This window comes from Thalassophryne amazonica, chromosome 5 (genome assembly GCF_902500255.1).
Source record: "Thalassophryne amazonica chromosome 5, fThaAma1.1, whole genome shotgun sequence".
NCBI classification, from domain to species: domain Eukaryota; kingdom Metazoa; phylum Chordata; class Actinopteri; order Batrachoidiformes; family Batrachoididae; genus Thalassophryne; species Thalassophryne amazonica.
In genome coordinates, this window is record NC_047107.1 from 17,150,299 (window position 1) to 17,175,871 (window position 25,573).

General features: G+C 40.2%; 1 protein-coding gene across 1 annotated transcript in view; it reads right to left on the reverse strand.

The window, feature by feature from the left end:
• ube2l3b (ubiquitin-conjugating enzyme E2L 3b) overlaps positions 1-25,573 on the reverse strand; it is a 104,913-nt gene that overhangs the window by 47,675 nt on the left and 31,665 nt on the right. The window contains exons 2-3 of the mRNA XM_034169753.1: positions 13,088-13,183; positions 12,825-13,011 (exon numbers count right to left, since the gene is read on the reverse strand). Coding sequence (XP_034025644.1) covers positions 12,825-13,011; positions 13,088-13,183 — 283 coding nt within the window. The remainder of the gene's footprint in view (positions 1-12,824; positions 13,012-13,087; positions 13,184-25,573) is intronic.

A 25,573-nucleotide genomic window follows, 5' to 3' on the forward strand; every position in this document is an offset into this window, starting at 1 on the left:
CATAATGAAGCAGTTAAACAAAACAGAGCTTTCCTAAACCGCCTTATTGATGTGACTTCCTTGCTTGGCCGTCAGGAGCTGTCATTTAGGGGGCATGATGAGAGTGTTGAATCATCCAACAAGGGGAATTACAGGGAGTTTAATGAAACATTAGCTAAATATGACTCTGTCCTGGCCACACAATTCCAGTCATCAGCTGTGTTTTCTGGTATGTCCCATGCAATCCAAAATTACTTGATCTCTGCTCTTTCAGCCACTGTTTCTGATGAGATCAAGGATGAAATCCAGGCTGCTCCCTTTTTTGCATGGCAGGTGGATGAAACAACTGATATAGCTTGCCATGCTCAACTCTCTGTCATTGTTCGCTATGTGGATAGGGCAGGTAAAATTCAGGAGCGCTTTATTGGATTTTTTGATGTTTTTGGGGGAAGAGATGTTCAGTCTGTTTTTGAAGTCTTGAATGAGAACATGCAGGGCTACAATTTCAGGGAGAAACTTGTGGCGCAAACCTATGATGGGGCTGCTGTCATGGCTTCAGCTCTCAATGGTCTGCAGGCCAAAGTTAAAGCAATAGCCCCCAGTGCAATGTTTGTGCATTGCTATGCACACAGACTGAATCTGGTTCTGTCTCAGGGGGCTAAATGCTTATCTGAGTGCAGAATATTTTTTGCATCACTCTCTGAGTTTGCCACATTTTTCTCAAAATCCACAAAGAGGATGTCTTTTCTTGAGTCTGCAGGCTGCTCAAGGTTGCCCAGAAATACTCTTACTTGATGGAATTTCACATCACAGATAGTGAGCACTGTGACAAACAATTATGATGCCCTCCTGCAAACTTTTGAGATGATCATTGCAGATAAGTCCATGGATGATGACACATCAGACTGTGCCAAAGGCCTTCTGATGAAACTGGAGGATTTTGAGTTTGTGTTCATGTTGTACACATATGAACAAATCTTCTCTGAGACTGACGTGGTGTTTAACATTGTCCAGCAGAGAGCTATGGATGTTCTGTACTGCAAGAAAATAATTGAGTCTCTTCTTGCTTTTGTCAAAAAGAAGAGGTCAGAGGGGGCTTTCCAAGCTGTTTATGCCAAAGCAGCAGATCTCACATCAGACCCAGAAACTGAGCCCATGAGAAAACGCCGTCTGTCACAACTACAGGATCTCAAGGAACGCTACAGAAATCTGTACATGGCCATCTTAGACAATCTCACAGAGCAGCTACCTCAGCGTTTTGCAAATTTGGAAAGTCTGCACTTCTTGGAAATGGTCAATCCAGGGAAATTTGATGAGAAGAGACAAGTGTTTCCAGAGGAGGCATTTCAGAGTGTCCTGAAAAGTTTTGGCCAGTTCTTTGATTCAGGGAGACTGAGGTCTGAACTTCAAGTCCTATATTCAAACCAGGACTTGCAGGGCAACAGGGGAAAGCTATGTGATTTCTTGCTGTTTCTGAAAGACATGGAGTTGGACAGTGCAATGCCTCAGGTTTACAAACTATTGTCATTAGTGGCAACGACTGGAGCTACATCTGCAGGTGTAGAGAGGAGCTTCTCCTGTTTAAAGCGGCTCAAGTCTTACACCCGCAACACCATGGGCCAAGGCCATTTAAGCAGCCTAGCTCTGCTGGCCATTGAGAGGACACTAGTCAAGTCCCTGGAAAAGACGCCTTGTTAGTACGACAGGGTTACAGATCATTTTCTTGAAAAGGAACGGCGGGTAGAATTTACGTATAAATAAACCGACACATTTTATGATGTAGGCCAAAATTGAGCTTCCCCTCCTTGAAAGACCAGCATCCGCCACTGATATATATATATATATATATATATATATATATACACATAAAAAAGCGCTTATGCAAATTCAATAAAAAAGCATCTAATAAATAGAAGCAGTAAAAGATGCCATTAAAAAAAGTGCATACACATTCTATAAAAGGCACAAATACCAGTATTTCCACATATGGGATTGGTCAAATGCATAATGAGATTATTCCAGGACCCCTGCAGTCTACATATAAACTTGTACATCAGTCTTCTCAGGGTAGTCTGGAAGGTGTTTAACCCTAAATCACAAAGAAGCTTGCTGGCACTACTACCCCTGGGCTTCTTGAGCAGGATTCTGAGACAGTCATTATACGCAACCTGAAGTTTGCACAAACTCTCCTTCTTATACCTCACCCAGAGGGGGGCCGTGTACATTGTGGTACAGTAAGCTCTAAACAAGTTCACCTTCACTTCATCAGAGCAGTAGTGAATTTTCTCACTAACACATTGGCTTGGACATATGGCATGGGTTAAAGCATTAAATTTTCATCTGACTGAATTTTTTTCCCGGCAAAAATCAATGCCAGCAATTCCCTAAAATGTGGTGTAGTGGGGGCACACGCTGTTTTTTTCCTCAATAAATACAATACACACATCATACAGTATACAAATCTATTCTAAATAGCCTCTAAGGAGAGAGACACAAAGCATAAAAAGAATGAAAACCTGAACTTAAAGGTACATGAAAGGTTGGTGGGGGGCGGGGTGTAGTCTTGATTCTGGAGATCTGGGGGTGCTCCCCCAGAATTTTTTTAAAAGAGCAAGTCCAAATTTGTATATTCTGGTGAATTTTAATGGGTATGAAGCCCTCTGAAACAACAAAAACACACTTCAAACTGGGAAGTAAAAACACGGTATTGATTATGTCAAGTAAACTGAAACTGTCAAGTAAAAATTCTTTGTCTTCTGTAGTATTCTGATCGGTCCTATCCCGGTAAATGTGCCAAAAGGGTGCTGTTTCGCTGGTTATACAGTCAATAAAATACAAAATTAGGGGCTAAAGCAACTGACAATGTTGTTCTGCTGTGCACAAAGTAACACTGCCAACCGTTTTGAAAAGGCATGCGCACTGAGAAATTCAAAACTGGCTTATCCACATTTAATCTGTAAAATGCTCTCACTCGTAAAACAAACTAACGATTATTTTATTATTATTTTTTCAATTAATCATTTTTTATTTTTTTACCTACATGTGAGTTTTGCCATTATTTCTTGAAGTGAGTTATTAATATTTCTTGAAGTGAGTAATAAAGTTATGATATTATATTCTCATCAAAAAAATACCTGGAGTAGTGTTTTGTTTTATTTTGCACATACATACATCACCGACACACCAAAAAAAGATTTCCATCAGGTTTCACCCGATTATGAGCATTTTTAGATGCCTACAGCAACTATCTCAACCACTGACAACATATTACAGCAAGAGTCCGCAAAGCTTCTGGGGAAAACCTGGTCTTGTTAGGAGAGACGGCATCCATCCCACTTTGGATGGAGCAGCTCTCATTTCTAGAAATCTGGCCAATTTTCTTAAATCCTCCAAACCGTGACTATCCAGGGTTGGGACCAGGAAGCAGAGTTGTAGTCTTACACACCTCTCTGCAGCTTCTCTCCCCCTGCCATGCCCTCATTACCCCATCCCCGTAGAGACGGTGCCTGCTCCCAGACCACCAATAACCAGCAAAAATCTATTTAAGCATAAAAATTCAAAAATAAAAAATAATATAGCACCTTCAACTGCACCACAGACTAAAACAGTTAAATGTGGTCTATTAAACATTAGGTCTCTCTCTTCTAAGTCCCTGTTGGTAAATGATATAATAATTGATCAACATATTGATTTATTCTGCCTTACAGAAACCTGGTTACAGCAGGATGAATATGTTAGTTTAAATGTGTCAACACCCCCGAGTCACACTAACTGTCAGAATGCTCGTAGCACGGGCCGAGGAGGAGGATTAGTAGCAATCTTCCATTCCAGCTTATTAATTAATCAAAAACCCAGACAGAGCTTTAATTCATTTGAAAGGTTGACTCTTAGTCTTGTCCATCCAAATTGGAAGTCCCAAAAACCAGTTTTATTTGTTATTATCTATCGTCCACCTGGTCGTTACTGTGAGTTTCTCTGTGAATTTTCAGACCTTTTGTCTGACTTGGTGCTTAGCTCAGATAAGATAATTATAGTGGGCGATTTTAACATCCACACAGATGCTGAGAATGACAGCCTCAACACTGCATTTAATCTATTATTAGACTCTATTGGCTTTGCTCAAAATGTAAATGAGTCCACCCACCACTTTAATCATATCTTAGATCTTGTTCTGACTTATGGTATGGAAACAGAAGACTTAACAGTATTCCCTGAAAACTCCCTTCTGTCTGATCATTTCTTAATAACATTTACATTTACTCTGATGGACTACCCAGCAGTGGGGAATAAGTTTCATTACACTAGAAGTCTTTCAGAAAGCGCTGTAACTAGGTTTAAGGATATGATTCCTTCTTTATGTTCTCTAATGCCATATACCAACACAGTGCAGAGTAGCTACCTAAACTCTGTAAGTGAGATAGAGTATCTCGTCAATAGTTTTACAACCTCATTGAAGACAACTTTGGATGCTGTAGCTCCTCTGAAAAAGAGAGCTTTAAATCAGTAGTGCCTGACTCCGTGGTATAACTTACAAACTCGTAGCTTAAAGCAGATAACCCGTAAGTTGGAGAGGAAATGGCGTCTCACTAGATCTTCACTTAGCCTGGAAAAAGAGTCTGTTGCTCTATAAAAAAGCCCTCCGTAAAGCTAGGACATCTTTCTACTCATCACTAATTGAAGAAAATAAGAACAACCCCAGGTTTCTTTTCAGCACTGTAGCCAGGCTGACAAAGAGTCAGAGCTCTATTGAGCTGAGTATTCCACTAACTTTAACTAGTAATGACTTCATGACTTTCTTTGCTAACAAAATTTTAACTTAGAGAAAAAATTACTCATAACCATCCCAAAGACGTATCGTTATCTTTGGCTGCTTTCAGTGATGCCGGTATTTGGTTAGACTCTTTCTCTCCGATTGTCCTGTCTGAGTTATTTTCATTAGTTACTTCATCCAAACCATCAACATGTTTATTAGACCCCATTCCTACCAGGCTGCTCAAGGAAGCCCTACCATTATTTAATGCTTTGATCTTAAATATGATCAATCTATCTTTGTTAGTTGGCTATGTACCACAGGCTTTTAAGGTGGCAGTAATTAAACCATTACTTAAAAAGCCATCACTTGACCCAGCTATCTTAGCTAATTATAGGCCAATCTCCAACCTTCCTTTTCTCTCAAAAATTCTTGAAAGGGTAGTTGTAAAACAGCTAACTGATCATCTGCAGAGGAATGGTCTATTTGAAGAGTTTCAGTCAGGTTTTAGAATTCATCATAGTACAGAAACAGCATTAGTGAAGGTTGCAAATGATCTTCTTATGGCCTCAGACAGTGGACTCATCTCTGTGCTTGTTCTGTTAGACCTCAGTGCTGCTTTTGATACTGTTGACCATAAAATTTTATTACAGAGATTAGAGCATGCCATAGGTATTAAAGGCACTGCGCTGCGGTGGTTTGAATCATATTTGTCTAATAGATTACAATTTGTTCATGTAAATGGGGAATCTTCTTCACAGACTAAAGTTAATTATGGAGTTCCACAAGGTTCTGTGCTAGGACCAATTTTATTCACTTTATACATGCTTCCCTTAGGCAGTATTATTAGACGGTATTGCTCAAATTTTCATTGTTACGCAGATGATACCCAGCTTTATCTATCCATGAAGCCAGAGGACACACACCAATTAGCTAAACTGCAGGATTGTCTTACAGACATAAAGACATGGATGACCTCTAATTTCCTGCTTTTAAACTCAGATAAAACTGAAGTTATTGTACTTGGCCCCACAAATCTTAGAAACATGGTGTCTAACCAGATCCTTACTCTGGATGGCATTACCCTGACCTCTAGTAATACTGTGAGAAATCTTGGAGTCATTTTTGATCAGGATATGTCATTCAAAGCGCATATTAAACAAATATGTAGGACTGCTTTTTTGCATTTACGCAATATCTCTAAAATTAGAAAGGTCTTGTCTCAGAGTGATGCTGAAAAACTAATTCATGCATTTATTTCCTCTAGGCTGGACTATTGTAATTCATTATTATCAGGTTGTCCTAAAAGTTCCCTAAAAAGCCTTCAGTTAATTCAAAATGCTGCAGCTAGAGTACTAACGGGGACTAGAAGGAGAGAGCATATCTCACCCATATTGGCCTCTCTTCATTGGCTTCCTGTTAATTCTAGAATAGAATTTAAAATTCTTCTTCTTACTTATAAGGTTTTGAATAATCAGGTCCCATCTTATCTTAGGGACCTCGTAGTACCATATCACCCCAATAGAGCGCTTCGCTCTCAGACTGCAGGCTTACTTGTAGTTCCTAGGGTTTGTAAGAGTAGAATGGGAGGCAGAGCCTTCAGCTTTCAGGCTCCTCTCCTGTGGAACCAGCTCCCAATTCAGATCAGGGAGACAGACACCCTCTCTACTTTTAAGATTAGGCTTAAAACTTTCCTTTTTGCTAAAGCTTATAGTTAGGGCTGGATCAGGTGACCCTGAACCATCCCTTAGTTATGCTGCTATAGACGTAGACTGCTGGGGGGTTCCCATGATGCACTGTTTCTTTCTCTTTTTGCTCTGTATGCACCACTCTGCATTTAATCATTAGTGATCGATCTCTGCTCCCCTCCACAGCATGTCTTTTTCCTGGTTCTCTCCCTCAGCCCCAACCAGTCCCAGCAGAAGACTGCCCCTCCCTGAGCCTGGTTCTGCTGGAGGTTTCTTCCTGTTAAAAGGGAGTTTTTCCTTCCCACTGTAGCCAAGTGCTTGCTCACAGGGGGTCGTTTTGACCGTTGGGGTTTTACATAATTATTGTATGGCCTTGCCTTACAATATAAAGCGCCTTGGGGCAACTGTTTGTTGTGATTTGGCGCTATATAAAAAAAAAAATTGAATTGAAAATTGAATTGAAAAGTATTTTAAAGGCCTGACTAAAGTGTAATATGTTATATTTAATAAGATATTTTCATGAAAAGACACAAATGTGCAGTTTACTGCATTTTATTTTTTTCTTGTGTAAAAACACAGCTTAGATGTGGTATGACCGAAACAAATTGTCATTAAACTTAAATAAAACAGGGATGAAGTGGAGGTGTAAGAGTCACTAGGTGTTCACAGGAAACAGTTATTTATTTCTATATTTATTTATTTATGTTCAATGTTAGTTGGTTTAATCTTTTCTGTTTTGTTTTATCAGATTCTTTCTGTCTGTTTCTCTAAAACTGTATTGTGGCATTATTAGTTATTATTACTATTATTGTTGTTGCTATTATTATTGGTATATAAATAAAAATAAATGAATAAAATATTACAATTTGTAATACATTTGACTCTTTTACAGCTTAATGCTAACTTTAACATTGAAAACGCCATAGACATGCTAACACGTTAGCATCGGTCCCATTTTTAAGTTATAAAATACATCTATCAACTGTTTCAGAAGACCATAACAGGTCAGTTTAACATAAAAAGGTAAATATTACTCACGGATATATGCTCTTTAGGGTTTTAGCAGGGAATAATTAAGATAAGGTGAAATAAAACAAAGAACCGAAGCAGCAGATCGAAGCATTGCTTCATTGGTTCAAAGCAAAGTCACACCCTGCTCTACTTTGGGCGTGTCTGCCAATGTTCCCACAAAGACAGGGAGGAGAAGGACCGTGGCTCATGGCAAGCAGTAAACAGAGCGGAGAAGAAGGAAAATTCACACAGTCCCTTCCTCCGCAGTCCACGCTGACATTGCTGCTGCTTTGATTAGCGCAGAATGGGATGTTGCTTTGCCAGTGAGACTATCATATTTCAGCCCCAAAACACGCATGACGCCACGTGCGCATGTATGTGTGGTTACATTTTCCAAATGACGGAAATCCGTCGTGGTGACAGAGAACTTTAACCCATGACATACAGCATTCTTCTCTGACTGAGCATGCCAGCATCATCCTCCATCTTATCGTTGACAATGTGTTCTAGATATTTTACATTGGTGTACACAGACAGGGCTTCACCAGACGAATAGAAACCTGGGAAATTAAGATGTTGATCCTCCTTGGTCTTACATATCATTATCATGCTCTTTTTGCCATTATACTTGATGTCAAACCTGACCCTGTAGTCAGAACCTATGTTGAGAAGCTGTTGGAACCCTGCACTACTGGGAGATATAATGGCCAAATCATCAGCATACATCAAGTGATTGATTAAGGTGTTGCCCACAATACACCCTGTTCTACAATCTCCCAACTGCCTTGACAGGTCATCCATGTACAGGCTAAATAGGCTTGGGGATAGAAGCCCACCCTGCTGTACCCCATTGCCAACTCTGAAGGAAGAAGATAAAAAACTCCCCCATTTCACCAGCATAGTCTGTTTGTCGTACCAATATTCCAGGATACGTATGATGCTACCCGGAACACCCCTATGATTCAACTTGGCGAAGAGCTTGTGAGGGTTAACTCTGTCAAATGCTTTAGAGGCATCAATAAAGCCTACCAACACTGTTGAGCCATGCCCTCTGTACTTTCTACTACTTCTTTTAATGCATAAATACACAAATGAGTACTATGCTTACTCTTAAAGCCAAATTGATTATCCGTAGTGCAAATAAGATCCCCAATTCTGTCAAATATTACACTTTCTAGCACCTTTGACAGTACGCTGGCTAGGCCGATAGTTATCCATACTCCCTACCTTCCCAGCCTTGTCTTTGATGACAGGTACTAAAATAACTGTCAACATAGCATCTGGCAGAAAACCATGCATTACCAACCCTGTAAAACAATGCAGTCGCTCAATACGTAGTTGGGGCTCCTTTTGTTTGTATTACTGCAGCAATGCGGCGTGGCATGGAGTCGATCAGTCTGTGGCACTGCTGAGGTGGTATGAGAGCCCAGGTTGCTCTCATAGTGGCCTTCAGCTCTTCTGCATTGTTGGATCTGGTGTGTGGTATCTTCCTCTCGTAGATTTTCTAAGGGGTTAAGGTAAAGCGAGCTTGCTGGCCAATTAAGAACAGGGATACCATGGTCCTTAAACCAGGTCCTGGTAGCTTTGGCACTGTGTGCAGGTGCCAAGTCCTGTTGGAAAATGTAATCTGCATCTCCATAAAGTTGGTCAGCAGCAGGATGCATGAAGTGCTCTACAACTTCCTGGTAGACGGCTGCGTTGATCCTGGACCTCAGAAAACATAGTGGACCAACACCAGCAGATGACGTGGCACCCCAAACCATCACTAATGGTGGAAACTTTACACTGGACCTCAAGCAACGTGGATTCTGTGCCTCTCCTCTTTTCCTCCAGACTTTGGGACCTTGATTTCCAAAGGAAATGCAAAATTTTCTTTCATCAAATAACATAACTTTGGACCACTCAGCAGCAGTCCAGTCCTTTTTGTCTTTAGCCCAGGCAAGACATCAAGTCAGAAGTCTTTCCCATGATTGTGTAGCCTACAGAACTAGACTGAGAGACCAGTTAAAAGGTCTTTGCAGGTGTTTTGAGTTAATTAGCTGATTAGAGTGTGACACCAGGCGTCTTAAATATTCAATCTTTTCACAATATTCTAATTTTCTGAGATACTGAATTTGAGGTTTTCATTAGTTGTCAGTTATAATCATCAAATTTAAAAGAAATAAACAATTGAAATATATCAGTCTGTTTGGAATGAATGTACTGTATATATATATATATACACATATATATATATATTTTCACATTTTCAGCTTGGAACTCCGACGAGGGCGGTCGCATCTCCTCAACTCTCCCTTATCTCTCTGCTTTTAACCTTCAAGTCCCTACTCCACCAGACTGTGAATTCCTCAAAACTATATTGGATTCTGGATCTATTGGACTACTATTGGATTAACCATGGAACTAATCAGCTGGTCTCTGAATGCTATTGACACCATTTTTTCTACAAGAAGGTCAGGACCGCGGGATCCTGCCTGCCCAGATAGAACGTATCCTGCAGGCTATGTCCTCATCTCCTGGAGTTCCTGGCGTGTGGCATGCTTGGCGCCTTTCTCCAATGACTATGTCAAGGATTTATTAATTTTTGGTCTCATGGTAGCAGGGCTGGTACTTTTTGGCTTATGTGCTGCCCTGATCTACCGGAAACTGGCAAGACGGCGGCATCAAGAACCACGGGCCCTCACTTGTCCATCATGATTAACGAGGTTGGCAAGGCAGTGCATTCTCAGACTGCGTTGACTCTTGAACTCAGACGCAAATTGGATGACACCTTGGAGCTGATGCGTGCCTAGCAGTTGAAGCTGAAGGTTTCGGAGGCCAGTGAATATTCTTAATTCAATATTGGGAATATTCTTAATTCGTAATTGGGATTTGGCTGTGCGAGTGGAACTGTTAATAGTGTTTTTCACTGCTCGGCTGCAACACTACAGGCTATTTAGCATCAAGGTCAATTGCCCACTGTTTACCTCCAGAGGAATTTCTCCAGGCTCTGGTGAGATTATTCGGCTCTATTCTTATCTCAACCCACAAGGACAATAAATTGACAGACTTACACATGGACTGAAGCATGCTCCAGTTTTCTCCTCTCACCTCTTTCCTGCCCCTCCCTTCCTGTGGCTGGCCTCCGTTTTTTCCCAAGCTGGCAGGCAGCGTGACTTGATAGTTGCAGCGGCTACCAACACACTCACATCGCCTCAATTGGAAAAAGGACTGTTTCAAGTTTAGTTCACATAAACAATGTCAAATGTATATGTGTTGTCTTAATTCTGATGTGTGCCATTATTACAGTAAACAAGTAATAACTGTAGATCAATTGCTGTTTGTATGTGGAATGTGAGTGTGGAAATCTGAAATTTCCCCATTGAGGGATGAATAAAGGCTTATCTAATCTAATCTAATCTAATATATATATATATATATATATATATATATATATATATATATAGCATTAACCAAGTGGTTAATGTGCTTGGTTTCAGTTCAGAAGGTTCCGGGTTCAAATCCCACCCATGCCACATTTCTCCATGTAATGTGGAGTTGCGTCACGAAGGGCATCCGGCATAAAACTTGTGCTAATTCAACATGCAGATCCACCTTGGATTTGCTGTGGCGACCCAGAGTGCAAACAAGGAAGCAGCCGAAGGGACTTTGTATATATATATATATATATATATATATATATATATATATATATATATATACATACACATACATACATATACATATATATACACACACACACACACACACACGAGGTCTGTCGGACCTTTTCATTTTTTTCAAAAACTATATGGATTTGAATCACGTGTGATTGCATCAGTCAAGCTTGAACCTTCGTGCGCATGTGTGAGTTTTTTCACGTCTGTCGGTTGCGTCATTCGCCTGTGGGCAGGCTTTGAGTGAGAACTGGTCCACCCCCCTCGTCGGATTTTCATTGTCAGGGAAATGTCTGAACGATTTGGAGCTTTGCTGCATCAAATTTTTCCAGAAACTGTGAGAGACAGCCAGGTGGACACCATTCGCTAAATTCAGATGGCTTTCAGGGCCGATTTTATGGGGATCACACAGATTAAGGAGTGTTACAGCCAGTTTAAAGACCGCCCACAGCGGCTGAGAGCGCGCCGTGTTCCGAGCGGCGATCGACAGGCTGAAACGACCAGATCATTTCTAAACTGAACGCTGTGTTGATCCAGGACGTCGTCTTACTACCACAGAAATGGCAGACGATGTGGACATCAAGACTTTTTCGGCACATTCCACTGTTACAGGAGTTTTTGTCATGGAAAGAGGAGAGGAGGAATGCGTCACCGCGCCGCGAATGGCGCGGCACAAAACCACCTCCGTGTTGGTCTCACAGGACAGCTTTCAGATGGCTTTCAGACGGCTTTCGGTGGCTTTTCAGTCGTGTGACTATCCGAGAAATTGTGGATTAGCTGGACATGCCAGAACATGTCCTGTGAGGCTTCATCACGGCGTTGCTTTGCGCAAATGCGGCTCCGTCCGGACGCGCGATTTCCTGTGGTTTTGTCCTGCACCGTAAGCGGCTCCGTGGCGCATTCCTCCGCTCCTCTTTCCATGACAAAAATTCCTGTAACAGTGGAATGTGCCGAAAAAGTCTTGATGTCCACGTCTTCTGCCATTTCTGTGGTAGTCAGACGACGTCCCGGATCAACAGAGCGTTCAGTTTGGAAATGATCTGGTCGTTTGAGCCTGTCGATCGCCGCTCGGAGTGCGGCGTGCTCTCAGCCGCTGTGGGCGGTCTTTAAACCGGCTGTAACACTCCTTAATCTGTGTGATCCCCATAAAATCGGCCCTGAAAGCCATCTGAATTTATCGAATGGTGTCCACCTGGCTGTCTCTCACAGTTTCTGGAAAAATTTGATGCAGCAAAGCTCCAAATCGTTCAGACATTTCCCTGACAATGAAAATCCGACGAGGGGGGTGGACCAGTGCTTACTCAAAGCCTGCCCACAGGCGAATGACGCAACCGACAGGCATGAAAAAACTCACGCATGTGCATGAAGGTTCAAGCTTGGCTGATGCAATCACACGTGATTCAAATCCATATAGTTTTTGAAAAAAATAAAAGGGTCTGTTACTTTTTGGACAGACCTCGTATATATATATATATATATATATATATATATATATATATATATATATATATATATATATATATATGTATGTCTCCTGAGCTACAATGGCTCAGGGGACTAATCATCGCGGCAGAAAAGCAAACAAAGCTGGCGAGCAATCCCTTACCACACACACACTTTACTCAACAGGCTTACACTGATCTAAAATATGCTTCAGATGAAGTAAGAAACTCTGAAATCTGCAAATTCACAGAATATTGTCATGCCAGTCTGTGGGATAGCTACATCAGACGTACTTACCCTGGTCAGTTTTGGTTGCTGGCTTCCAGTTCTCTGCACTGATTACAGGTAAGCACACCTGCCCCTTCTCGTCAATGTTGGGGTGATAGATCTTGGTCTTGAATGTGATCTTGGGGGGTTTGAAAGGGTACTCAGTGGGAAAAATGATTTCAATCCTGAATGCACCCTTGTCATAGGGAGGGTTGTCCTGGAAGAGAGTGAGCAGGTTACAAGCTGAAGTCTCACAGGTACACAGCGTCTGAAGCGGTGGTCGGTTCACTTACTGGAACTATGAGCCCCTGCCATGACAAAAGGTTAGACTCCTCCACTTGAATGTTTCTGAAGTTTTTCATTCCAGCTTTACGAATCTCATCTAGTTCCTGAGAGAGAGACAAGTAATATTCACCACCACAAATTATAGACTTGAGGGCAAGGAGTGGCGCACACTACTCATAGGCTACTTCAACATGAAAAAGAGAGAAAAAATAAAATAAAATAAAAAACTAAAAACAAAAATCACATGAGAAAACAACTTTACTGACAGAGATGAGAAATTAAATAAAATGAAATAAACTCCAGTAATGTTTAAAGTAAATCTATTCTGGTGTCCAAATTTTTGTACAAGTTTATAGGATTAATCTCAAATAAACCTTGTTTTAAACCTGTCCATGGAAAGATGGTGCATGACATTCACCACAGCAACTAAAAATAAAAACAATTAAAAAAAAAGAAATTAACTCCAAAGCAAAATTTTCATTTTAATGGGGAGGAGCTTAAGTGATGGAGACAGTGTGGAAGCCAAGATGCCTATCTTTGGCACATATATTTTGGGACTGCCCAATAATATAAAAATTCTGAAAGGACATACACAAAAATATGGAATATACCGTATATTTAGTGTTACAATACCTTTTGTATTTATTTCTTTAATTATGGGTACGAATGAAATGAAATGCAATCGAACAATACTTATTTATATAGAATTTTACTGGCAAAAAACTGCTGGCAAAAAGGCTGTGACCAGACACTGGCTCCTCCCCAAACCACCTAATCTTGGAAAATGGATAGACATTGTGAATGAAATATTCCAAATGGAAAGAATTACTTTTTCGCTCCAGTTCCAGATGAACAAATTTTCAAAGCTATGGCCAAAATGGTCATTTTATGTTTATGCTAACCAAAGTCAAAATGCAGAAACATAGTACAGTTATTAAACAATAAAGTACAGCCATGGCAACTGGCTAGCTTATGAAGTTACCGAACAGAAAATAAAGCCTGGGTCCCACCGAAAATGGGTGTGTCAGCGATTATTCAAAGAATGACACATGTTTTCATCTATCACATATCTGCTACTAAGGTGCCTCTATGTGCCTCTCTGTACCCAGTGGTGGGCACAGATAACCAAAAAATTAACTTTGATAACAGATAATCAGATATCTTTGATAAAGTTAAAACGATAAACCACCCAAAAATGTATCGGAAGTTACAGATAACCGATAAATTCCAGTATTGTCTCCGGTACACTTGCAACTACTAACAAGCTGATTTTGAGTTTTAACACCACGATCGCTTCTGGAAGCATCAAAGGCAATGACAGACCCAAGCAATGAGTCAGCACGTCTGTCTTTGAGTGTCCTGCCCCCTGCTGGAAGCTCCAGTTAACTACATGGCTTCCAGCACAGAAGCAACTGAGAGGAGCCACAAATCTCAACTCTCTACTCAATGACAGCGCTGCCGTCAGGCGGAGGTCTTGGAAAATAAAGCAATGCTGACTTATGGTTTGGTGTATAAATAAAATGAATACTGATAGAATAACTCCATTAATGTCAATTCTGTCATTTGTGCAAAGTTAAGATATAACATATATCTTTTAATGTTGAATAATGCACTAATTCTGAAGTTTTGTATCAACACAGACAGATGGCATTCTGGGTAAAATGTGCCTCCGCTAACATTGATTGGTTGACTCATACATCCTATGTAAACTAACACGTTAATGTGAGGTGTGTCATGTGTTAGTGTTTACAGATAAAATATGCCATTTTTTATTTGTAAAAAAAAAAGGCATTTTTGATATTCTGATCGGCCGTCGTGAGGGTATCCCGCTGCTGAAGCGCTACAAGTGTCCAACCTGTCACACTGTGCCTGTGCAAACACTGCAGACCTGTCTTGTATTTTTTTTTCAACTTTGATGTCTCCCATCGCGAGGGTTTGTAAATTAAGTTTGAAAAAAAGCTTCTGTTTAAGTTTTGCTTCTGGAAACATGAGTCCCACTTGGTTTTTGAATGTACAATGTGTGTGAGAACATAAATCGTGTGCTCTGAACTTTTCCCCCATGCGGTTCTGTGGTACAGTTTGAGCTGGAACCGAGTACAGTGACTGAAAATATCAGCCCAGCTTCAGGGCGAATACTGCCATGAACACTACTGGCCAGTAGATGGCAGTAGAGAGCTTGAAAACTTGCCAAGACAAAATTCCGGATAATCTGTGTTGCTACGTTTAAGATGCATGGAATTTAATAAACGCAAACACAATAACGTCTATAAACCCAGAGAATATATTCACAAGAGTTTTAGGCACTAGAGTTTAATTCTGTTGTCCGTGGAGCCTGATGAGAGTGTCTCAAATGCATTTCTCATGTCGTGAATGTACTGAGATTAAACCTTAAAAATTAGCGCATTACTTTAAAACTAAATCATATATCTGACATTTTCACTTTATAAAACTTTAGACATGACAATTTAAATAGCTTGTCCGAAATGAGTTTGGTTAAAATTTGAACCATAAGTTAAAAATGTATGCCTCTGGATGATTTGGGTGATATTGCCGTCGTATCAGTATGGGGTTAAAAGAAATGAGTTTTTTTTTGTGACCAATTCTCCTTTGACTGCAGAGGATAGAGCGGTTTCTTCTAGAAGCAGCTCTCCTCTGTTTGCAGAGGGTAGAACTACACATCAGCTACGAAACATTTAACAAGTAGGTGCTCAACTGATTTAAAATTTTGTAAGTGTTTGTAGCTGTTCAGCTTTGTTTACCACGTTAACGGTCTAACAATTAACGGACAAAAATTTATGGGAAGATAATTAGTCTGATAATGGTTTTCAAAGTTATCTGCAGGGCTGTGAAATGAAAATTGTGAAATCCAAGGAAAATTTGCGGGGGGGGGGGGGGGGTACAGCTCCCCAGGAGCCGGGGTCTAAGGCCCTGTGGGGCCCCAGAATTAAATTTTTATCTAATGATACTTTTTCAGCATCTATGGAAGAACAAAAACTTTTATTTGATCTGTCAATGATGATGTTGAAATAATAGAATATGACATGGAAGTAGGACCTGGAATGATTTTCCTTTTAATTGTAAACCAAATTATGCATTAACTCAGAACAATTAAACTACATGAAATTTATGAAGACTTCAAAAACCACAGCTACGTAAAGCTTGTAGAATATTTGGAAAATCATGGTAAAATATCAATAACATACCTTATAGTAAAAACTCACTTATATTCTTGTGTAAATTCATGCAGCCTAAATCCATTCAAAGCCACAATGTCTTTTTTACAATGAAAGTCTAGATTAGTGAAAAAGTCACATAATCTTGTCTAAAATCCTGTTTCAACAGCAGAATGGTTTATTTTCCAGGGAGAGAAAATTTCTTATCGTGTTTCCTGAGGGTACAGTTCACTTTTCCCCTTTCTTTTATCTTTCAGGTGTGTTGATGAAGCCAGGGAAAATTCCACGGATTCTTGTCCTTATAACACATTTACCCTGATGGACTACCCTGCAGTGGGGAATAAGTTTCATTACACTAGAAGTCTTTCAGAAAGCGCTGTAACTAGGTTTAATGATATGATTCCTTCTTTATGTTCTCTATTGTCATATACCAACACAGAGCAGAGTAGCTACCTAAACTCTGTAAGGGAGTTAGAGTATCTCGTCAATAGTTTTACATCCTCATTGAAGACAACTTTGGATGCTGTAGCTCCTCTGAAAAAGAGAGCTTTAAATCAGAAGTGTCTGACTCCGTGGTATAACTCACAAACTCGTAGCTTAAAGCAGATAACCCGTAAGTTGGAGAGGAAATGGCGTCTCACTAATTTAGAAGATCTTCACTTAGCCTGGAAAAAGAGTTTGTTGCTCTATAAAAAAGCTCTCCGTAAAGCTAGGACATCTTTCTACTCATCACTAATTGAAGAAAATAAGAACCCCAGGTTTCTTTTCAGCACTGTAGCCAGGCTGACAAAGAGTCAGAGCTCTATTGAGCTGAGTATTCCATTAACTTTAACTAGTAATGACTTCATGACTTTCTTTGCTAACAAAATTTTGACTATTAGAGAAAAAATTACTCATAACCATCCCAAAGATGTATCGTTATCTTTGGCTGCTTTCAGTGATGCCGGTATTTGGTTAGACTCTTTCTCTCCGATTGTTCTGTCTGAGTTATTTTCATTAGTTACTTCATCCAAACCATCAACATGTTTATTAGACCCCATTCCTGCCAGGCTGCTCAAGGAAGTCCTACCATTATTTAATGCTTCAATCTTAAATATGATCAACTTATCTTTGTTAGTTGGCTATGTACCACAGGCTTTTAAGGTGGCAGTAATTAAACCATTACTTAAAAAGCCATCACTTGACCCAGCTATTTTAGCTAATTATAGGCCAATCTCCAACCTTCCTTTTCTCTCAAAGATTCTTGAGAGGGTAGTTGTAAAACAGCTAACTGATCACCTGCAGAGGAATGGTCTATTTGAAGAGGTTCAGTCAGGTTTTAGAATTCATCATAGTACAGAAACAGCATTAGTGAAGGTTACAAATGATCTTCTTATGGCTTCGGACAGTGGACTTATCTCTGTGCTTGTTCTGTTGGACCTCAGTGCTGCTTTTGATACTGTTGACCATAAAATTTTATTACAGAGATTAGAGCATGTCATAGGTATTAAAGGCACTGCGCTGCGGTGGTTTGAATCATATTTGTCTAATAGATCACAGTTTGTTCATGTAAATGGGGAATCTTCTTCACAGACTAAAGTTAATTATGGAGTTCCACAAGGTTCTGTGCTAGGACCAATTTTATTCACTTTATACATGCTTCCCTTAGGCAGTATTATTAGACGGTATTGCTTAAATTTTCATTGTTACGCAGATGATACCCAGCTTTATCTATCCATGAAGCCAGAGGACACACACCAATTAGCTAAACTGCAGGATTGTCTTACAGACATAAAGACATGGATGACCTCTAATTTCCTGCTTTTAAACTCAGATAAAACTGAAGTTATTGTACTTGGCCCCACAAATCTTAGAAGCATGGTGTCTAACCAGATCTTTACTCTGGATGGCATTTCCCTGACCTCTAGTAATACTGTGAGAAATCTTGGAGTCATTTTTGATCAGGATATGTCATTCAAAGCGCATATTAAACAAATATGTAGGACTGCCTTTTTGCATTTACGCAATATCTCTAAAATCAGAAAGGTCTTGTCTCAGAGTGATGCTGAAAAACTAATTCATGCATTTATTTCCTCTAGGCTGGACTATTGTAATTCTTTATTATCAGGTTGTCCTAAAAGTTCCCTAAAAAGCCTTCAGTTAATTCAAAATGCTGCAGCTAGAGTACTGACGGGGACTAGCAGGAGAGAGCATATCTCACCCGTGTTGGCCTCTCTTCATTGGCTTCCTGTTAATTCTAGAATAGAATTTAAAATTCTTCTTCTTACTTATAAGGTTTTGAATAATCAGGTCCCATCTTATCTTAGGGACCTCGTAGTACCATATCACCCTAATAGAGCGCTTCGCTCTCAGACTGCAGGCTTACTTGTAGTTCCTAGGGTTTGTAAGAGTAGAATGGGAGGCAGAGCCTTCAGCTTTCAGGCTCCTCTCCTGTGGAACCAGCTCCCAATTCAGATCAGGGAGACAGATACCCTCTCTACTTTTAAGATTAGGCTTAAAACTTTCCTTTTCGCTAAGGCTTATAGTTAGGGCTGGATCGGGTGACCCTGGACTATCCCTTGGTTATGCTGCTTTAGACGTAGACTGTGGGGGGGTTCCCATGATGCACTGTTTCTTTCTCTTTTTGCTCTGTATGCATCACTCCGCATTTAATCATTGGTGATCGATCTCTGCCCCCCTCCATAGCATGTCTTTTTCCTGGTTCTTTCCCTCAGCCCCAACCAGTCTCAGCAGAAGACTGCCCCTCCCTGAGCCTGGTTCTGCTGGAGGTTTCTTCCTGTTAAGAGGGAGTTTTTCCTTCCCACTGTTGCCAAGTGCTTGCTCACAGGGGGTCGTTTTGACCGTTGGGGTTTTTCATAATTATTGTATGGCCTTGCCTTACAATATAAAGCACCTTGGGGCAACTGTTTGTTGTGATTTGGCGCTATATTAAAAAAAAGTTGATTGATTGATTGATTGATTATAAGACTTTTTCAAACCGTCTTTCTCGCCATCTTCTCTCTGTGCAACGTCTGTCCGTGACACAGACATGCTGCACAAATCTTCTTTTAAAAACTTGAAAGCTCTAAAAGTTTGGGATGTCCACATGCTAAGTTTAGCTGTGGCGTCGCACAGGAGCCACACAGCGTCGCCACAGCGACAAACCAGTCCTGCTTTATGACAACTGTCGTAACGGCTACGCTTTGAGTGCCATTTTTCCTCCGCGAAACTCCGCGAATCCGAGGAAATTGTTTTGTATCTGTGACACACAGATCAGTGTCCGCAGACATAAAACTTACACGATGTCGTAAAAAAAGAGAACGCTTTGCGATAAGCATTTTAAGAACTCAGTGATGTTCACAATTATTGTTGAGTTTGTGTGCCAAATAAATTCATTCATTCATTCATTCATTCATTAAAGACTACATCACTAACACCCCGCCTCCCCATGATGAAATCTGCGGAATCCCGCAGATCCGCGGAGTTTTCACAGCCCTGTATCTAAAAAGATAATCCGATAATGAAAACATTATCGGTTATCGGAACTGTGCCCACCACTGTCTGTACCCCACATGTGCCACGTAGCAGCCTCTAGTGAGCCACAACCGACCGGTCATTAGAGCCTCGAATGGCTTGCATCAACCACACTAAGCTACAAAGCACCATGATAACGCGATGTTGGCACACGTTTAGGCATAGGTTTGGTCCAAACCTCCAGCCCTCCCACACCTGGTCCCTTTAAAGTGTTGGTTTTCAATTCACAGCAGTATTTAAAGATGTCACATTTTTTAAATGCAGTCCAAAAACAGACGCTCCAGTACAGTCCCGCAGTTGTGCGCTGTGCACCAGGTTGCTGTCCACCTGCAATGCACCAGACCAGCTGGAACCAAACCAAGGGTTCCTGGAGAGCCACCTCAGTTCTCCTTGCTGGCTCTGCGGCTCGCTGGCTTTATTTCTTCTGCAGCTTTAAACACACACATGACAACATTTAACTTTGTGTTCTACCGTTTATTTCTGCAACATCACTCTTTTGTGCGTGCACTGCTGTTCTCCATTCATGGACAGCTGCCTCTGTGCTCCTTCTCACTGGCTTCCTTTCCATCTGTGGCTTGCTGGCTTTTATTTTTTCCCTGGCTTTAAACAGTCATTTTCACACCGTGATCCCACTTTTAACTTTGTGTTCATCTGTTTATTTCTGCAAAATCACTCTTTTGCACGAGCGTGCTGCCGTTCTACATACACAATGAGGTCGCCGCTTTAATTATATACACCTGCTGCCGCAACTCATGTGGATCACTTTCAAAAAAAAAATTTTTTTTTATTTCTTCCGCAGCTTACAAGTCACCGTGATACAACTTTTAACTTTGTGTTATGTCGTCAAAATCGGTCTTTTGTGTGCTCTCCTTGTGTGTGGCTGCACAGCTCTGCACTGCTTTTCAGGTGTTTTCAGCATCCAAGGTTTGGCAGAAAATGATGAATCTGCTACAAAATAATTATTTTATATACGGTGTCCAGCGCACAAAGCAGGTGGAATTGTGTGCACAAGAGGGCAGCCACTCCAAAAATAGCCTCTCAGGTCCTGCGTAGCTGCCAGGCGCACAGATAATGGGCTTTTAGCAGCCTCGTAAGCACCACGCTCATGCCTGTAAAACCTCGTACACAAACTGTGGAGTTTGAAATTGAACGAACGCACCGAACGCCAGCCCTGATGCCGAAGGAGGACCAGCCGCCCAGACCTATATTGATCCGCTTCCTGAGGCAGTCCGCCCGCAAGGTGTTGACAGCGGTAGCGGAGAAGCGAGGAGTGAAATGAGATGGACAAAGGCTGTTAATATTCCCCGATGTGACCAAGGAACTATGGGAGAAGAGGAAGGAGTTCCTGACCGCGAAGAAGGCGCTACAGCAACGTAATGTGAGATACACACTGGCCTGCCCCACAACGCTGAGATTTACATGGAAGGGCAGGAGCCAACGCTTTGCAAGCGTGGAGGAGGCTGAACGCTTTATTAACACTTGAAATCTGTGTGGGATACGCTTTTCTTTTCAACTGGACTGAGGATCAAGGGACAGGTGGACAATGAGAGGAGACGCGAGTGGACGGGCTTCCACAGGCTGTCGCTAGCAAGAGCAGTCAGGAGGACACTCCTAGTTGGGGGTTAGTGTTCATGTTACATTTTGATTTTTCTTCCCCCCAACCCCTTTTCTTTTTTTCTTTTCTTTTCTTGGTTCTGAAGGCCAAGAGATGGCCAGATCTCCCCTTTGTTGTTTTAGGGGGACATTTTAAGTTATTCATTTGTTATACGTTTATGATTCTAAACGTTTTCACTCAAAAAAAAAAGGGGGCATGACTAAAAAATATGCAACAGGAATGATTATAGTGCATCAGATGCAACACTGAATATTGTTCTATTGAAGAGGACTAAAATAGTTTTGTTTTTTTTTTCATTGCACTGTTTGCTTGATTTTCTCTCTTTCTCATAAAATTTTAAATGGCTACAAATTATGTTAGAATTATCAGCTGGAATGTAAAAGGTTGTGAAAGTCCTGCAAAAAGAGGGAAAGTAATGACTTATCTCAACCACAATAAGGCTGATATTGTGTTCATGCAAGAGTCACATTTTAAGTCTGAGGAGGCTATGAAACTAAAATTTGGATGGGTAGGGCATGTTTTTCATAGTTCATTTTCTAGTAAACGCAATGGGGTCGTTACACTTGTACATAAAAATATGGTTTTTAATTTGATTAAACAGGTAAAGGATAATGAGGGCAGAATGATTTGTTTACAGGCTAATATAAATGGTAAAAATATTATCTTGTGAAATATTTATGCACCAACGATAGCGGATCCAAACTTCTTTCATGAAGTAAATAAAAACCTTTGGGAGAAATGGAGGGTGATATAATTCTGGCAGGAAATTTTAACCAAGTATGGGATGCATTTATAGATCGAAGTACTTTCACAAATAAATTTCACAATTTCACAATTAGTACTTTCACAATTAAATTTGAACTTCAGGAAATATATAATAAAAATGTAGAATATGCTCTGTTCAGGCTGGGGACATCCTTTTATGAGGAAGGGGAAAAACCAGGCAAGTTGTTAGCCAAGCATATAAGCAGCATAACTCTTGCAATTTAATATCAGCAATTCAAAAAGGGAATACAACAGTAACTGACACTAAACAAATTAATAAGGTGTTACAAAAATATTATGAGGCACTTTACACTCCTGATGTATACCCAGATCTGAAAGCACTGACTGATTTCTTTACTAATATTAATCTGCCTAAGCTATCTCTTGATCAGGTAAAGTTGTTAGATGGCCCTGTGACAGAAACAGAAATACGTAAATCTATATTAGGCATGAAGAATGGGAAATCTCCTGGGTTAGATGGGTTGCCTGTAGAATATTATAAACAGTTCATAGATATCTTAGCTCCAGTCCTGGAAGAAGTATACAATGAAGCATTTGTTTTACAATCTCTTCCACCGACCTTCGATGAGGCTTTAATAACAGTCATTCCAAAAAAGGATAGGGATCCATCACAATGCTCTAATTATCAGCCTATAAGTTTACTTAATGTAGACTGTAAAATCCTAACTAAAATTCTACTAACTCGTTTACAGAATGTTTTGCCAGGTATTATTCCTACAGATCAGGTAAGCTCGATGAAGAATAGATCAACAACGGATAACATGGGAAGACTACTGCACCTAATAAGTCTGAACAGACAGAAAAATAGTCCAACTGCTGCCCTCTCACTTGATGCGGAGAAGGCTTTTGACTGTGTGCAGTGGGACTTTTTATTTGCAGCTTTATCACAATTCAGGTTTTCACAATCATTTATTACATGGGTAAAAATGTTGTACAATAGTCCCAAGGCATCGGTTATAACAAATGGTGTGTGTCGCCCTTCTTTTTAGCCTTAAAAGAGCCACAAGACAGGGGTGTCTTCTTTAACCCTTGCTCCGGGAGGCCACGCGGCAAAGCTGCAGCCCCCCCACCCCCACAAGCTTGGCTGCGCGGGACTCTGCTGCAGCCTACACTGACTTTGCCTCAATTTGGATGACGGACTGCTTCAAACTTTAGCGTACATAAACAAATCAAATGTATATGTGTGGTTGTTTTAATTCTGATGTGTGCCATAATTATGTTCAACCAGTAATAATTGTGGATTTAATTGCTGTATTTTTGAGGTATTTGGGTGTGAAGATAATTTCGTTGCACTTGTAATGACATTAAATCACCATTCATTCATTCATTAGTAATGGAGCAATAATGATAAAATTTGGTTTTAAATGGATACCAAAAGGAATGAAATATTTAGGAAATAAAATATGCAGGGAGGTGGAAGAAATGTCACATTTAAACTTTGATCCAATTTTACAAAAGATAAAAATTTATTTGGACAAGTGGAATAAAATAAGGTTGACTTTGTGGGGAAGAGTGAATGTAATTAAAATGGTGGTTTCACCACAATTCAATTATCCTCTTATGATGCTGCCAGTTACAGTGCCCCCATCCATTTTTAATAAATACGACACAGTGGTTAAGAAGTTTCTCTAAGATGGGAAAAGGCCAAAGATTAAGTTAACTAAGCTATGTTTACGCTGGGACAAGGGAGGGTTGAGCTTACTGGAACGAAGATTGTACTATAGTTCCTTTGAGATGGTGAAACTTGCCATACATTGAACTGGACAATGCAATTTAGCCTGGGCTGTTATAGAAAAATCTTTATCCTAAGGGCCCTTGGGCAAGGCCTTTAATCCCCTATTGCTCCCGGTGTGTAGTGAGCGCCTTGTATGGCAGCACCCTGACATCGGGGTGAATGTGAGGCATAATTGTAAAGCACTTTGAGCATCTGATGCAGATGGAAACACGCTATATAAATCCATTTAGAGCTACTCTCAAAATTCAGGTAGAATCTCTAACCCTATTATGCTGCATTCTAAGGAACTTTGATTAAAAATACACAAAATGCTTAAATTATCTCATTGTAAAACAGTCATATTCCTCCTTGTGGCAAATCCTACAATCTGTGTTGGTAAAACACCAGTGTGCTGGAAGAGTAGGAACAACCATGGAATATGTACAATGGATAATTTGTATAATGGTGAAGTGTTTATGTCCTACAATGATGTATTGAGTAAATATAACCTAAAGGGAAAGGACCATTTTTGGAAATATCTTCAGATAAGAAACTGTGTTGTGTCACTAGATCGACAAATGGAAGACAACTACATTTCAGAGTATTTGGTTTTATCACCTCATCATCACAGAGCCTCGATATTCTACAGAAGAATGAATTCTGCACTCGGCACTGATCTAAAAACTTTAAAGTGTTTATGGGAAAAGGACTTTGGGGTCATTTTCGGGAATGAGGAATGGATGAATATAATTTCACAATGTGGAAAAATTTTAAGGGAATGTAAAGGCAAATTTACACAATATAAGATAATACAAAGATATTATTGGACTCCTGTGAGACTGAATAGATTAGGTCTCATGAATAACTCATTGTGTTGGAAAGGTCAAAATGACAATGGTACCCTGATACACTGTATGTGGCAATGTCCAATTATCAAAAGATTCTAGGTGGTTGTTGTATGTATTCTAAGTAATTGGTTAGAAAGAACTGTGCCACTCTGTCCAAGACTGTGTTTTTAGGTGAAAAAGGATAGATAGCTAATATATCAAAGGGAAAATTCTCTGTTGTCATGGTTGGGGTTTCAGTGGCAGCTAGGATTATTCTTAAAACATTGGAAAACCCCCAAAGCCCCACAGTTTAAAGAATGGGTAAGGATGATGATGATAAAAGCTGCTTCATATGAATGTATCCTTTATAAGTTAAATAACAGGGATGGTACCACAGCACCAGATTGGGTGTCATTTTGGTCTTGCATTGGTGATGCTGCCCATTAGTGGGACGACAGCTGATTTTCTTCCTTGTGGTATTTCATTTTATTTTACTTATTCTATTTAAGTATTTATTTTTTCTTTCTGAAAGCTTCCACGTCTTTTAGTGCTATGGATACTTTCATTTTTGTACTGGAGCCCTGCTTGTTGATGCTGGAAAGTACTGTGTGATTGTAATGCACCAAGTAAAAACTCTAATAAAAACTTGAATTAAAAAAAAAAAAAAGTAAAGCTGCACCCCACTGTGTTCTCAGCCAGAACCGCAAGAAACACTGCTTTTGCTTCAGATTTTTACCCTGAACACAATCAAACAAGTATCAAGTTGTACACACCAGGACTACCCCGTTTAAAGATGTCTGAGCATGACTGAAGCTGTTATGACAATGAACACCTGGAAGTGGCCGCGCAATGATGCCGATTTGGCG